Source organism: Cheilinus undulatus, linkage group 12, assembly GCF_018320785.1.
Source record: "Cheilinus undulatus linkage group 12, ASM1832078v1, whole genome shotgun sequence".
Lineage (NCBI taxonomy): Eukaryota > Metazoa > Chordata > Actinopteri > Labriformes > Labridae > Cheilinus > Cheilinus undulatus.
Genome location: NC_054876.1, coordinates 40,942,474 through 40,955,603, shown reverse-complemented (window position 1 = coordinate 40,955,603; position 13,130 = coordinate 40,942,474). Strand labels below are relative to the sequence as shown.

The 13,130-nt window shown below is 41.4% G+C and overlaps 1 protein-coding gene across 1 annotated transcript in view; it reads right to left on the bottom strand.

The window, feature by feature from the left end:
* The window catches only part of gria4b (glutamate receptor, ionotropic, AMPA 4b), a 250,881-nt gene extending 238,753 nt beyond the window's left edge, over positions 1 to 12,128 (bottom strand). The window contains exon 1 of the mRNA XM_041800842.1: positions 11,820 to 12,128. Within this exon, the coding sequence (XP_041656776.1) occupies positions 11,820 to 11,910 (91 nt within the window). The 5' untranslated portion in view covers positions 11,911 to 12,128. The remainder of the gene's footprint in view (positions 1 to 11,819) is intronic.
* Positions 12,129 to 13,130: the final 1,002 nt, after the last annotated feature.

The window sequence follows — 13,130 nt, the reverse complement described above, 5'->3', positions numbered from 1 at the left end:
ATTCTGCAACAAAATATGAAGTTCACAGACAGGTTGTGGTTTAGATAAAAGCAAGAGTATGCTCACAGATTTTTGAGGCCGCACATTTGCAAAGCTGTAATAAATTCCTCAGTACTCAAGGGAAACACTTGTATATATGTTCCCCTTTCCCATTAGCATGCTGATTAGCTCCAATCCCATAGTACATCTAAGGGTGAGGAAAATGCCACAAATGCCAAAGGGGAAACGTCATTAATGAAAGTAACGGAGAAATTCAAACATCGATCTTATGGTGATGAGCTTTGAAAAGACAGGGGTCCACCCAAGCAATCAGAATTCACCCGATGGGGAACATACATAACGGTATCAAATGTCACAGCAATCCATCCTATTGTTGTCGAGACATTTCTCTGTGGAGGGAAATGTCAACATGCTGGTGGCAATAGAGGAAAAGCCAGGGGATCAAAGTCAGTAGGACAAATCCTCTGGGATTCTTCTTTGCACCAAAGCGCCCTATAGATATATTCACTGGAAAATGAAACTTTGACCTGCTGGTGGAGCTCAAAGAAGGTCACTAAAGTGTCAGAATTTGTCCTTCAGGGAACTTGAATAGGTGCACCAAATCTCATGGCAATACATTGCATTCCCCATTATTATGCAAATTTGATTTTAGTGTCATAAACATTCAATTTTTATTTTTTCAATGAAACACAAGGATGGTATCGTGTCTCAGGGCTCTCTGGATCACTGAAATCAATCTCAGACACATGTGATAATTATTTTTCCAGGTGAGCCCAATTAAAGGAAAACTACTTAAGAAGGACGTTCCACATTATTAAGCAGGCCACAGGCTTCAAGCAACATGGGATCGAAAAAGGATCTCTGCTGCTGAAAAGCATCAGATAGTGCAATGCCTTGGACAAGCAATGAAAACATTAGATATATTTTAGGAAAACTTAAGCGTGATCATCGTACTGTGAAGAAATCTGTGGCTGACTCAAAACAAAGACGGGTTCGTGCAGATAAAGGCATAATGAGGAAGATTTCTTCAGACAAAGTCATCGGATTAAGAGAGCAGCTGCTAAAATGCCATTACAAGGCAGCAAACAGGTATTTGAAGCTGCTGGTGCCTCAGTAGTCCCACCAACCTCAAGGTGCAGGATCCTCTAGAGGCTTGCAGTCATTTATAAATCTAACCAGTGCTCACAAGCAGAAACGGTTGCAGTGGGCCCAGAAATACATGAAGACTCATTTTCCAAACAGTCTTGTTTACTGATGAGTGCCATGCAACCCTGGATGGTCCAGATGGAGGAGTAGTGGATGGTTGGTGGATGGCCACCATGTCCCAAGGCTGTGACGTCAGCAAGAAGGTGGCGGAGTCAATGTTTTTGGCGAGAATCATGGGGAGAGAGCTGGTAGGCCACTTTAGGGTCCCTAAGGGTGTGAAAATGACCTTGGCAAAAAATATAGAGTTTCTGACTGACCACTCTCTTCCATGGTACAAAAAGAAGAGCAGTGTCTTCTGGAACAAAATTATCTTCATGCATGACAATGCACCATCTCATGCTGCAAGAATCCCTCTGTGTCATTGGCTGCTATGAGCATAAAGGAGAGAAACTCATGGTGTGGCCCCCATCCTCCCCTGACCTCAACCCTATTGAGAACCTTTGGAGCATCCTCAAGGAGAAGATCTATGAGGTTGGGAGGCAGTTCACATCAAAACAGCAGCTCTGGGAGGCTGTTCTGACATCTTGTAAAGAAATTCAAGCAGAAACTCTCCAAAAAATCACAAGTTCAACAGACGCAAGAACTGTGAAGGTGATATCAAAGAAGGGCTCCTATGTTAACATGTAACTTTGCCTGTTAAGATGTTTTTGATGGAAACAGCTTTTGAATTCAACAAACAACAATTTTCAGTTTTTTACAACCTATAGACTGTTTTGAAACTCTGTTGTGCATACTAATTTGGAACAGTGCATTTTCAGTTTTTTATTTTTGATGAAAAAAAATAGTTATCATTGGGAGGTTTGTTCAAAAATATTGAATTATGCTCTAACAGGTGATGACCTGAAAACTATACTGTCATTTGCATTGACTATTTAGGAAAATCAGAGAAAAATATCTTTTAATAATGTGGAACGCGGTGTAGAATAAAATACCTTAAAGTTCTGCACAGTACTGTATATGTAGTCTCCAACAGCTCACAGATCTAACAATATTTTTGTAGAACGCTCAAAAAGTTCTGCCGTTTTTTGGTTGTATTTTGCTACTCTGGCTCAAACTGTTTGTGACATTGCTCAACACTGCCACAGCAATTACCACTGGTATCGCAACATTTAATCCATACCCAAAAACTATGAGAGAAGGTAGAGATACGGATTAAATTAAATTATTGTACAGATAGAAAGAATCCTTATGTGTTTTAAACATAGTGCATTAATGAGCCATAACATTGCTTCCAAGTGTCAATATGGATTTTGAAGCTAATTTTGAAATGCAAAATAATCTGATTTTGAACACGCACTTAAAATGCAATTGCTGTTGTGATCAACAAGACAGGAGCAGCAAACGGTTCGGAAAGTGAAAATCTAAGTATCTGTCTTTTATGTAAAATCCACCTCAGAAACAGTTATCACTGTGGGACATTTGTACTAAATCATGCTGTTAACCTTGTGGTGCACTCTGCTGAGGAAACTGTTCTGTGGGTTTATTTTCCATCAGTTTCCACTTGTTCCTGGTCAGTTATTAATGTTTTTTTTATTTCCTTTACATTTTAAAAGAAAGATCTTAATCAAAATGGGTTCACATTAGGTCATAATAAAGAAACTTTTGTTTATAAGGCTCAAAGAAGAAATACTTGCCGAGAATGGGAACAAGTCAGACCTTTCTTACAGGAAACCAAGGGTCTTGTTGTAGTAAAATATGAATCCAATGAGGCTTATGAACAAACCCATGTTGCTTTTCTATACAGGGCAACCTAACATGCAGTTTTAAAAGCTCTGAAAAGGTTAAACAGGGTCTCACAGACTGTTTAAGTAGCTGCGGTCAGAGAAGAGTCCTCTATCACATTAGAGGCGGACACAACTGGCTGGACATTATATGAATGCAATAAAAGGGCAATATTGGTCTGCTAAATCACTTTGCCAATATCCTATCAACAGCAATTCTGTGTTAATCTTACAGTGTAGCGGCCCACGGCTCCAATCGGGCTCTGTGACAGTAAACGATACAGCCTCATTAGCATATTTATCTCTTTTGTTTGATATCAATGCAGGAGAAAGAATGAAGCAATTCTTTCAAGACCAACTCCATTCAGGTTTTCACGCCAGAACAGCTCCAGTGTCAAAGATCAGTTTGGCATCAGAGATAAGCTTTCTCTGCTTTTCTCCTCCTCTTACTTTCATACATCACAGCAGCGTCCATCTATATAGATGGTGACGATATTGCTTATGATTTTGCAAATGTCAGTGGTGTTTAAGGTTGGCAGCAGTTTGTTTCACTTAAGAAAATCTGCTTTGGGGCTGTATTTCTTCAGATGAGATTGTGTAAATGTCATTTAAAGCAAAATGCCAGCGTATGCCTTTTATGGCTGACCTCTTTTAAAGGGAAACTTTAGAATATTTTACTCTTTATGGCGCTGCTTCATGTATATTCCTTCTGTCTTTCTGCTTCTATGGCAGTAATGGTTAGAAAAGCACTCAGGCTGTTTTCTATAATATCCTTTACTATTGTTTTTGTGCCATTGACTCACATTTGCCTACAAATGCTCACAGGAAGTGTTAATTCCCCATTTCCCCTCCCAAAAAAATCATCTGGAAGTTTGATTATCTCAGCTACGAATGAGTAGGAATGCCCTTTACTCATTTCAGATTTAAAAATTTATCTTCACTGCTAATTAAAACAGGATAAAAATCCAGCTTTGACCTAAATCCCACTTATTCAGCTATGACTTTCCCTTCTGCTCGCTGTTACACAAAATGAGATTCAGTTCAGAATGACACACCGAAGGCGCCTCACACTTTGAAGTTTCATAAACGCCATATGTTTGCCAAAAACAAGACTCGTGTGGAACCGAAGCGCTTGTTTGTTTTTGACCCCATTTCCACCTGGTATACCCCATTAAGATGATGACATCTGGCTCTTTAAATTTAAAGGAATTATGGGTGCTTTCCTCGATTCTGACTGCAATGAGATCAATTTTTTAAACTTAAATTAGTCAAGAGAAAAATCAGCTGTTTGGGGCAAGAAGACAAAGTAGGATAGTCTCAACAAGAGGCTGAATAAATGAGAAAGGGTCACAAAGCAGATGGAGCGAACTTAAAATGCAACTTTTCAGTAAACTAGGTTGATGCTAACAGTTGGAAAGTTATAGAGCCGGAAGAGAAGGAGGCAAACATAATGCAAACATAATCCTATGATCCTTGTGTTGCATGGTGTAGCATGCAGCAGGCTGTCCTTGAAGCCATCCATATGGGTAAGGGATTGCAAAAGGAAAACAAAAAACATATTTTTGGAACAGATGTTGACTTATTTTAATTTGACTAAATGTCCTGAGAAACTTAAAACCATAAAAAATATCTACAGTATCTTAAGCTTCTTTGGTTGCAAGCAAAAAATCCATTATTCAAACAAGGTTTAAAGAAACCCACCAACAAATACAGACAGGAATCCAGAAACAACACTACATACTGGAGGAAATATTCTCAATGGGCTAAAACCTTCCACCAGTCTTATTTGAATTCCCTACAGTGTTTCCAGATGCGGCCCACACAAACCTCTGTCCCTGTTCTCTTTAAGTCTTTATCATGTTGTGCATTAAGATTTCTATTAGAAATAAAATAGTAAAAAGAAAGTCATACATCAGGTCTATGACAGCATAGGTTCCCAACCTGGGGTCCAGTCATCCCTACGGAGCACCAAAGATTCCGGGGGGGGGGGTACCCTGTCTGCTTTGATGTTGTCAAAATTATATATAAATTATATATATATTTTTAAAAATCATATATATATTTTTAAAAATCATGAATAGAAGTGTAAAGAACGGGGTGTAGGTGGCCTTTTGGTTATCAATGAGGCCAACACATCAGTAAATACAACATGTGGAGAGCAGTTTTTATCAAACCAGAATTTAAAAGAGGACTCTTATTGGGCAGAGTTGGGCTCCACTGGATCTGTAAATGTGTTTTAAGGCAACAATATTGCTGGGGGTGGAAGGGTTGGAGTTCTGCATTATGGGGGCAAATTTGGGTATTTGAACTCTACCCTGACACCTCTGATCAACTGTTTCATATTTCCATTGCGTGGATATATTTCACACTCATCTGGGAAAGCTCCTATAGAAAACATTAAGGAAGAGCAGGACTTCTCAAAACATTCTCAGAAGGTGATTGGAGGAACATTCTGTTTGTTACATTCATGATGGGCCAATCAGAGTGACAAGACAAAACGATCTACGCACGCGCTTTCTTGAGCTGACGGGCTACCTCTGCCATAGATTGTCAATGGCGGAGCTTCTCAATGAATAAAACTGATGTCAAGGCTGGTAGGGAGATGTGCCAAACCGTCTTCTCTGCCAAGACAAGCTTTCAGTGTAGCTCTTTACGCCTCTTTTGATAAATATATGTGGTCCAGTTTTGATTAAACTGCTGCTTTTCTATACCTACATCCGAGCTAATAGCTACTGCAGCAGCAGCCACTGGACATACTGGAAAACCTCGACCGTCACTTGCAGGCCCATGCCAAAGAAAACAGGGGGAAAAGCGAAAACATCTTCTCAAGCATCTATATATATGAGCACTCACACAACAGCTAACCACCACCTGTACCATCACAACCTCAAACCGAAGCAGGTTGGCAGACGAGCGTGGTTCAGTTGAGGTAAGATTGACGATGTGCCAGAGCTACATCCAAGCTAATCACTGCACTGGAGGCAGCCTTTGCAATTAAGACCCGCCCACAGCCATGGCCTCGTTCTTCTGAAATGGCAATGATTGGTCCAAAAAGATGAGAGCTTTTAAAGATAGCTTTTTCTGATGACAGAGATGGAGTCTGGGAAATCCATCTGCTTTGCAAGGTTAACTGCTAACACACAGCCAATGGCAAAAAATAATCTGGTCCATCACAAGAAATCAGGACAAGAAATGAAGGCAATACAGCAACAGAACAGCAGATTTCAGTAGGAGTTTTAAATATGTAGGTGTAGTAATTTTTGAAGAAGTATAAAAATTTCTACACGTTGTACCTTTCAAATATTGGAACTTTTCTATCTTATCGTGTTGATTAATGCATTTAAGAACACAGCTGTATTGAAAAGTTTGGTAATTCTCTCTCTCTTTCATGTAACATCCATGGAAAAGATAAACAAGTTTAGTCTATCATAATGGCTCTGTCATGACAGCAGCCATAGGCCCGTCCCATTATAATTATTAGCATAAAGACTTTCTCTGATTGTGAAAACTGCTGGAAATAAGTGGGCTATAACTGAAATACATATAGAATACAAGTAGTCATTTTGATATATATTGTGATACAATGTGAGACGTTTCAGTGCAAAAATTATACATATCACTGCCAATGAACCAAAACCTCCTATCTCCAAAATGACCTTTATCAGAATGGTGATAGTCAGCATCTTTCTGACACTTTTTACTGGTTTAAAATTTGTAAAACCCACTGACAAATGTAAAGGATGACCAAAACCACCATCCAACCATTATCTAAACCGCTTATCCCCTTGGGGGTCACAGGGGGCTGGAGCCTATCCCAGCTATCACTGGGCAAGAGGCGGGGTACACCCTGGACTGGTCACCATTTAATTGCAGGGCTGACGCTCAGACTCACACCTACAGCCAATTTAGAGTGATCAATTTACCTAATGAGCATTTTTTGGTGGTGGGAGGAAGCTGGAGTACCCACACATGCACGAGGAGAACATGCAAACTCTGCACAGAAACGCCCTGACCTGGAAGTGAACCAGGGACCTTCTTGCTGTGAGGCAACAGTGCTCACACCTGCGCCGCCTTGCAGCCCACCAAAAGCACAGATTTATGAAAAAAAGACAAAAAAAAAAAAGACTTACAATCATTAAAAATGGAGATAGGAGGTTTTGGCCCAAAGCCAGCAGTATGGCAGCTTTAAGAGAAATCCCATCTACACACAGCCTGGCTGCTCAGATTTAAAGTTCAGTTTAGAAGGCGCACAAGTTCAAAGATCCTGAGCAGGGAACCTACAAATCCTCACACAATCCTGTCAGATTCAGGTCTATTTTAGTCTGTTAGCTTTAGAGTATGTAAATTCTGCCACCAGGACACAAAAAAATGACACTGAGGGTTGCAGGTAATCATGGGAGATATTCCCTATCACTCTATGCCTCTCATCCGCCAAAGAAAACGTACTCCAAATATAAAACAGTCAAGACAAATGGGTGAAACAGCCATAGCTCAGGGCAAGAGAACATGCAGCCAATGGCAGAGAATAATCATGATTCATTGCAAGTCAGCAGCACAAATCATGAATGAGATACAGCAACAGCCAGCGGTAATAAAAAGGATTCCTAAGGCTTTGAAAACTGTTGGATATTTGAGGTACTGTATATAGTCATTACAATGGAAAATTCTACATAGTATACCTTCAAAGGATTTGGTTATTTTTACTATTTTCTCACACCTTCTTCTTTATTTTGATGACAAATTGACTTGCTGTCAAGGCTGCCCCCTCTGCCCGCTCACATAATGCTGCTGGGACTTCCTAAAGCCCTGAGACGCTGAGAGAAAGACACCGTAGCAAAGCATGAATCAGAGCGGGATCTATAATTCCCCCGATCTGTCCTCACATGTGTGACTGCTGTCAGCATGCATCTGTGTTTGAACACATCATGTTTGCCATGTCTCTATTTGTGCACCCATTTCTATGTAGCGTGCATGTGTGCACAGCAAATTTCACACTGCTAATAAGTGTTGATTTTTCTCTGATAATTATTTGAAACTAATGAGTGCTGCAAAGACGGATGTTTGCACTCAGAGAGCTGATGTGATTTAATGTTGCAAACTATGGAAAGTGTTAAATGCAGTATTAGAGCGAGGATTGTTCACTTTCAGAAGCTAATTAGAAGAATGAAAGCGATATGGTTACTACTGTATTTCAAGAGTGTGGGAAATTTCTGTCAGTACAGGATAAAAGGGGTCAGCATGATTTAGCAAATATCAGTAACGTGTAGGGATGGGAATCTTTTCTTGTCAAGACCATTTCGAATCTAAATTCACAGGCTACGATTTGATTCGCTGATGATTCATTTAATTACAGAACAATTTGACTTGATCTGATTCCATTCAGTTCGATTTGATCCATGACAAACTAGATATGGAATTAAAAGAACTTTCTGCTTTAACAAAACTGAGAAATGGGAGCGCAGATGGTCGAGTGGTTTGGGGCGCTACCCGTGTGCACAGGCGGCTGGGGTTCGAATCCGGCCTGTGGCCCTTTACCGCATGTCTCTCCCCACTCTCTTCCCTGTTTCCAAGTCTGTCCACTGTCCTTCCTCTGTCAAATAAAGGCATGAAAAAACCCAAAAATAAACAAAAACAAAACAAAATTGAGAAATATTGCCCAAATTAAAGCACAATTTCCCTTGCGAAAAGTTAAATGAAAACAGCTCTATTTATTATATTTTCTTCTTTCATAATTCTTGTTAATATGCATATTTAGTCTGCATGTTGCTCAGACACGGTTTTCTCTTCTTGTTCTGTATCTCATCGTTCTTGTTTGTTTTTATTCTTGAATTGATCTCCAGCTCAGTGACATCTTCTCTATTTAAGATCACATCAGTGGGCTCAGATGTATTTATTATGTCACCAATCAATCATTCTGAACACCACGTTACAGCTGTAAACCCCAGGAATAAAACGAGCTCCAGATACTGTGATAACCGAAGACTTCCCTTGTTTTAACTATAAAAAGTGTTTAATATTCAGGTCTGTTTAGTGTAAGCATCTCAGCTAATCTTTAGCTCTGCAGTCTCAATAGGTGTACAGAGCGGCAGACATTTCCAAAGTTATCCTTCCTTCATATTAAGTCTACATAACTTGATTTCTGAAGGAGAGAACTGTAACTGTGAGATTTTTCGGTGATGATCGGTGAGACACATCCAGCAACCTATCAAGCATCTATGGCTCACATAAGTCTGGCTAAAGGTAAGAGTTCAGATTAAAGATGCTGAGACAAAGCATGGCAAACGAACTAGCATAACTAGCAGCAGAGCTGCTAATGTTAAAACCAAACCATGGACCGATTCCTGCTACAGTCATACCGATCCAGAGCTCCAAGGACCAATATATTCGGATCTTTGAGGTAAAGATTGCTTTACTGATCCAGACTGGTTTGTCTTTACACCACTAATTAACTGTGTCTGAAATAGCACAGAAACTCGTGGTTCTCTAGGTGGGGGTTCCCACCTGGAGAACCCCCACCTCATGCTGGACTCCCAAAATAAAAGCATCAGAAACTGACAGAGGTCACATCAGTGTTAAACATTTCAGAGGTGATTTTAAGCCCCAAAGTGTCATTTTAACTCCATTCTGAGTGAAATGGCCTTCAGTGTTGAAGTTAGTTAACAATCTTAATGCATTCAGAGTTAATTCAACTCTGTAGAGTCAATTGATCCAAGCAGTGCACACTGTCATTACAAATCTGGGGGGCGGAGTTTTCCCATCATGCATTGTGTGTTAAGATGTGCTTTAGATATTTCAACATGTATTTATATGCATGTATATGTTTTTAGATGTTGTAAAGTCATCATTGCTGGGATTCATTTGCTCATGTTTCTGGTGTATTATTGTTGTTTTTGATGTTAGACACATTTGCACCATGGGTAAAGTTATCTATCAAGTTAGTGACTCCCTAATCTGGCACGCCTGGAAAACCACTCACAGACAGTGTTTGGGAAAGGGCAGAGCCTATGAAAAAATTTGTAGGGTAACTGGATGAACGCTCTATCACATCTTTACGAGCCAATCAGAGCAACAAAATGTGACGTAGCCGCTACCAAAAGAGTAAACTCCATAGAGAACTGAATAACGCCGTGAACCATGGCGACTGTAGACATGTTTTTGTTGTGTTTGTTATGAAAACAGCTCAGTGCAGTTCTTTGTTCTTCTTTTAACGAAGAAATGTCGTCACATTCTGATAAACTGGCACCTTAGCTACATCCATGCTAATGTCTTCCACCATAACTGCACCGGCCTCTTGTTGCTACACGTCTGAAAGTACTGCCCCTAGTCGCTGATTGGTCCTGTCACTTTTTAACCGGCCTCCAATGGTTCAAACTGCAGCCTTGAAAGATGGATTCACTAGTGAAAAACACAGAAATGGGCGAATCCATCTGCTTTGCAAGGTTAGTGACTCCCCACATGTGGACCATGTGTGGCCTGGACCATAAAGTTTGTTCGTTTTCATTGGGTTATAATATAAATTAACAATAATGGCAAAAAGTCTGTGATGTATGGGAGCCCTAAGTGGACATACACCCAGCTGTTTTCTCAATACTTTATCTCATCTTCTTGGGAAAGCATAACTAGTTTTCCATTAAACTGTGACAATTTGTAGAAAAATGTAAACTTAAACATGGAAAAACAAGCAGAATAAAATGCATGAATGTCCTCTCAGGGTTTCAGTTAAAGGTGCTCTTTGTCAGATCTGTTTTATTCCATTTAATTTAAACTTTGACATTTTTTATAGAATAAATCAGAGTACATGTCATGATTCCTCATTAAGGAGGGTCCTGAGTATGGACTATCTAGACCCAGTGCTATACAGTTGAAGTTTAGTGCCTAAATCAGCACTGTGTGGTGGCACAGTAACGCACTGATGCAGGTTAACCCCCCCCCCAGATCGAGTGTCCCCTGTTGCAGGGGTGCTGTTCTGTAACAGACCCTGACCTCTGGCCTCCCACCTCCCTGGAGGGGCCGGGGATTCGAGTATCACGTTGATATAAAACGACAAGGAGAATCATTTGAACAGCTTGTCATTTTTCATCAGCCTCAGCGTTTCTGATGTGCCTCGACTCCTCTGTGAGCAGGGAACACAAAAGCCTCAAAAAGTCAATTTTATGGCAGAAATCCCCCCAGATGTGAGGCTTTAGCACCTTCTTTGGGTTAGAATAAAACACTGAGAGTGAGTGGGACTCCTAAAGGAAAAATAATGAATGACTGTTTTTCTGATAATTGATTTTTTTGGGAGGGTTGTGATGATCAACAACTGACTGGAGGTCACAGTTTGCCCTTCTTTTCATTCCCTGCCTTTAAATCAAACGAGTCAATCTGCCTGCTAGTGAAATGAAAGCCATGAATCCATCATGTTTTACTCCCTCTTCATAAACACGGAGGAGTTTCTGGATGCAGGCATGCACGTGTTTATTTTCAAAAGAGTCCAAATGGGAGGAAAGGAGGAAATAAAGGAGCTTGGAGGCCTTTGGGACCGAGGCACAGAGGGTTATAGCGAAGGTCTGGGAGAGTGTTAACAGCAGTCAATGCACAGGCAGCCTGCATAGGGAATACACATACACACACTTTGCTGCTCTGATCTGCTGCAGTGGCGGAGTGCACTGGGATACACACTGTAGCCTGCAGATACAAAGCGCATTAGGTGTGTGTGTTAAACATGCACAGCATCAACAGAGGCAACAACACAATGTGCACGTGAAAAAGAGGAAGAGGAGGAAGAGACTGTGCTAGAAATGTGCACTTTTACTAGTGCTGAGGTGTTAAATGGCAGCATGCAGGACGTCCACAGATGCATCCACATGATTCATCCTGTGTTCGGGTTTAACATTAAGGGCTGACACTTACCGATCTGAACGCTGCTCGGAAAAGCACCCATTGTGAGTCCCCAAAAGCCCGAGAACATCAACAGAAACCAGTCGCGAGAAGAAATCCTCATTTTGTTTCGGTTATAAACTGATGAGAGACATCGAGCAGGTTCAATTAACACCCCCGGGGCAAAAGCAACATCACTGGGTAAGGGGAAAAAACAAAGAGAGAGAAAAAGAATTCAAATGCCCGTTAAATATCCATGTCTGATTTTGGATGTCCTTCTTTTTTCTTGGATATTTCCCCCCGCAGAGCAGAGCAGAGCCGCGCGTTTGTGCCGTCAAACTGCGTCCGTCCGTCCGGCGCTGGAGATTTTGCGCACAACACCACCAAGAGGAGAGAGGAGAGAAGAGGAGAGGAGAGGGGGGGGGGGAGGTGGTGGTGGTGGAGGGGAGGGCAGCATCAGCCAGCGGCGGCCAGTGCGTCTGGATGCGGCTCAACTCACATCACAGCATTAACACACATGCGCCTTTTTACCCGAGCGACAGGCAGGAAGGCAGAGAGAGGCAGGCAGGACGGGAGGCAGCGTCAGTCAGCCCGCTCACAAAGTCTCCTATCTCATTTAGCATCAAAACTTCCAGAGCTGCTGGTCCGGAAATACACGGAGAAGATCTACAGTGACTGATGGCTGACAGCAGTGAGACAAATGACTCCAAATGAATGATCTAGACTCGGAATAAAGGCTCTGTTCTCTCTGCAACCTTCATGCGCAAATCATTCCGCACACTGGCTTTGAAAAGGTGCCATTTGAAATGCATTAATTGCCAATTAATGGGATTATTCTCACCGAGATAGGTTCTGTAGCCTATATTGTCCGTGAAATCTAGGGGCGGATGGGATAATAACTCAAGCCTGGAGTTTGACTCCATCTCAGGCCACCCTGTCCACATGGACCACTGATTGTGACAGCTAACTGTGTCCCTATAGCAGAGGTCCCCAACCTTTGTTCCATATATTTGAATTTTTTCATCAACAAAACCCAAATGAAGTTTACAAGTCTTATTCTTACTTCCTGGTTTGAATCGAACAGGGCTTTTCTGAGTGGAGTTTGCATGTCCTTACTGTGCATGCTGGGGTTCTTTCAGGGTCCTCCCACAAACCAAATAGATACTCACTGGGTTAACTGGACACTCTGAATTGCCTGTAAGCATGAGTGTGAGCGTTTATCTATGTGTCAGCCCTGTGATTGACTGGCAACCAGTCTAGGGAGTACTTCACCACTGACCCAGTGGCAGTTGGGGTAGGGTCCAGCATCTCACGAACCCAAACAGCATGGCCGATGTAGATAAT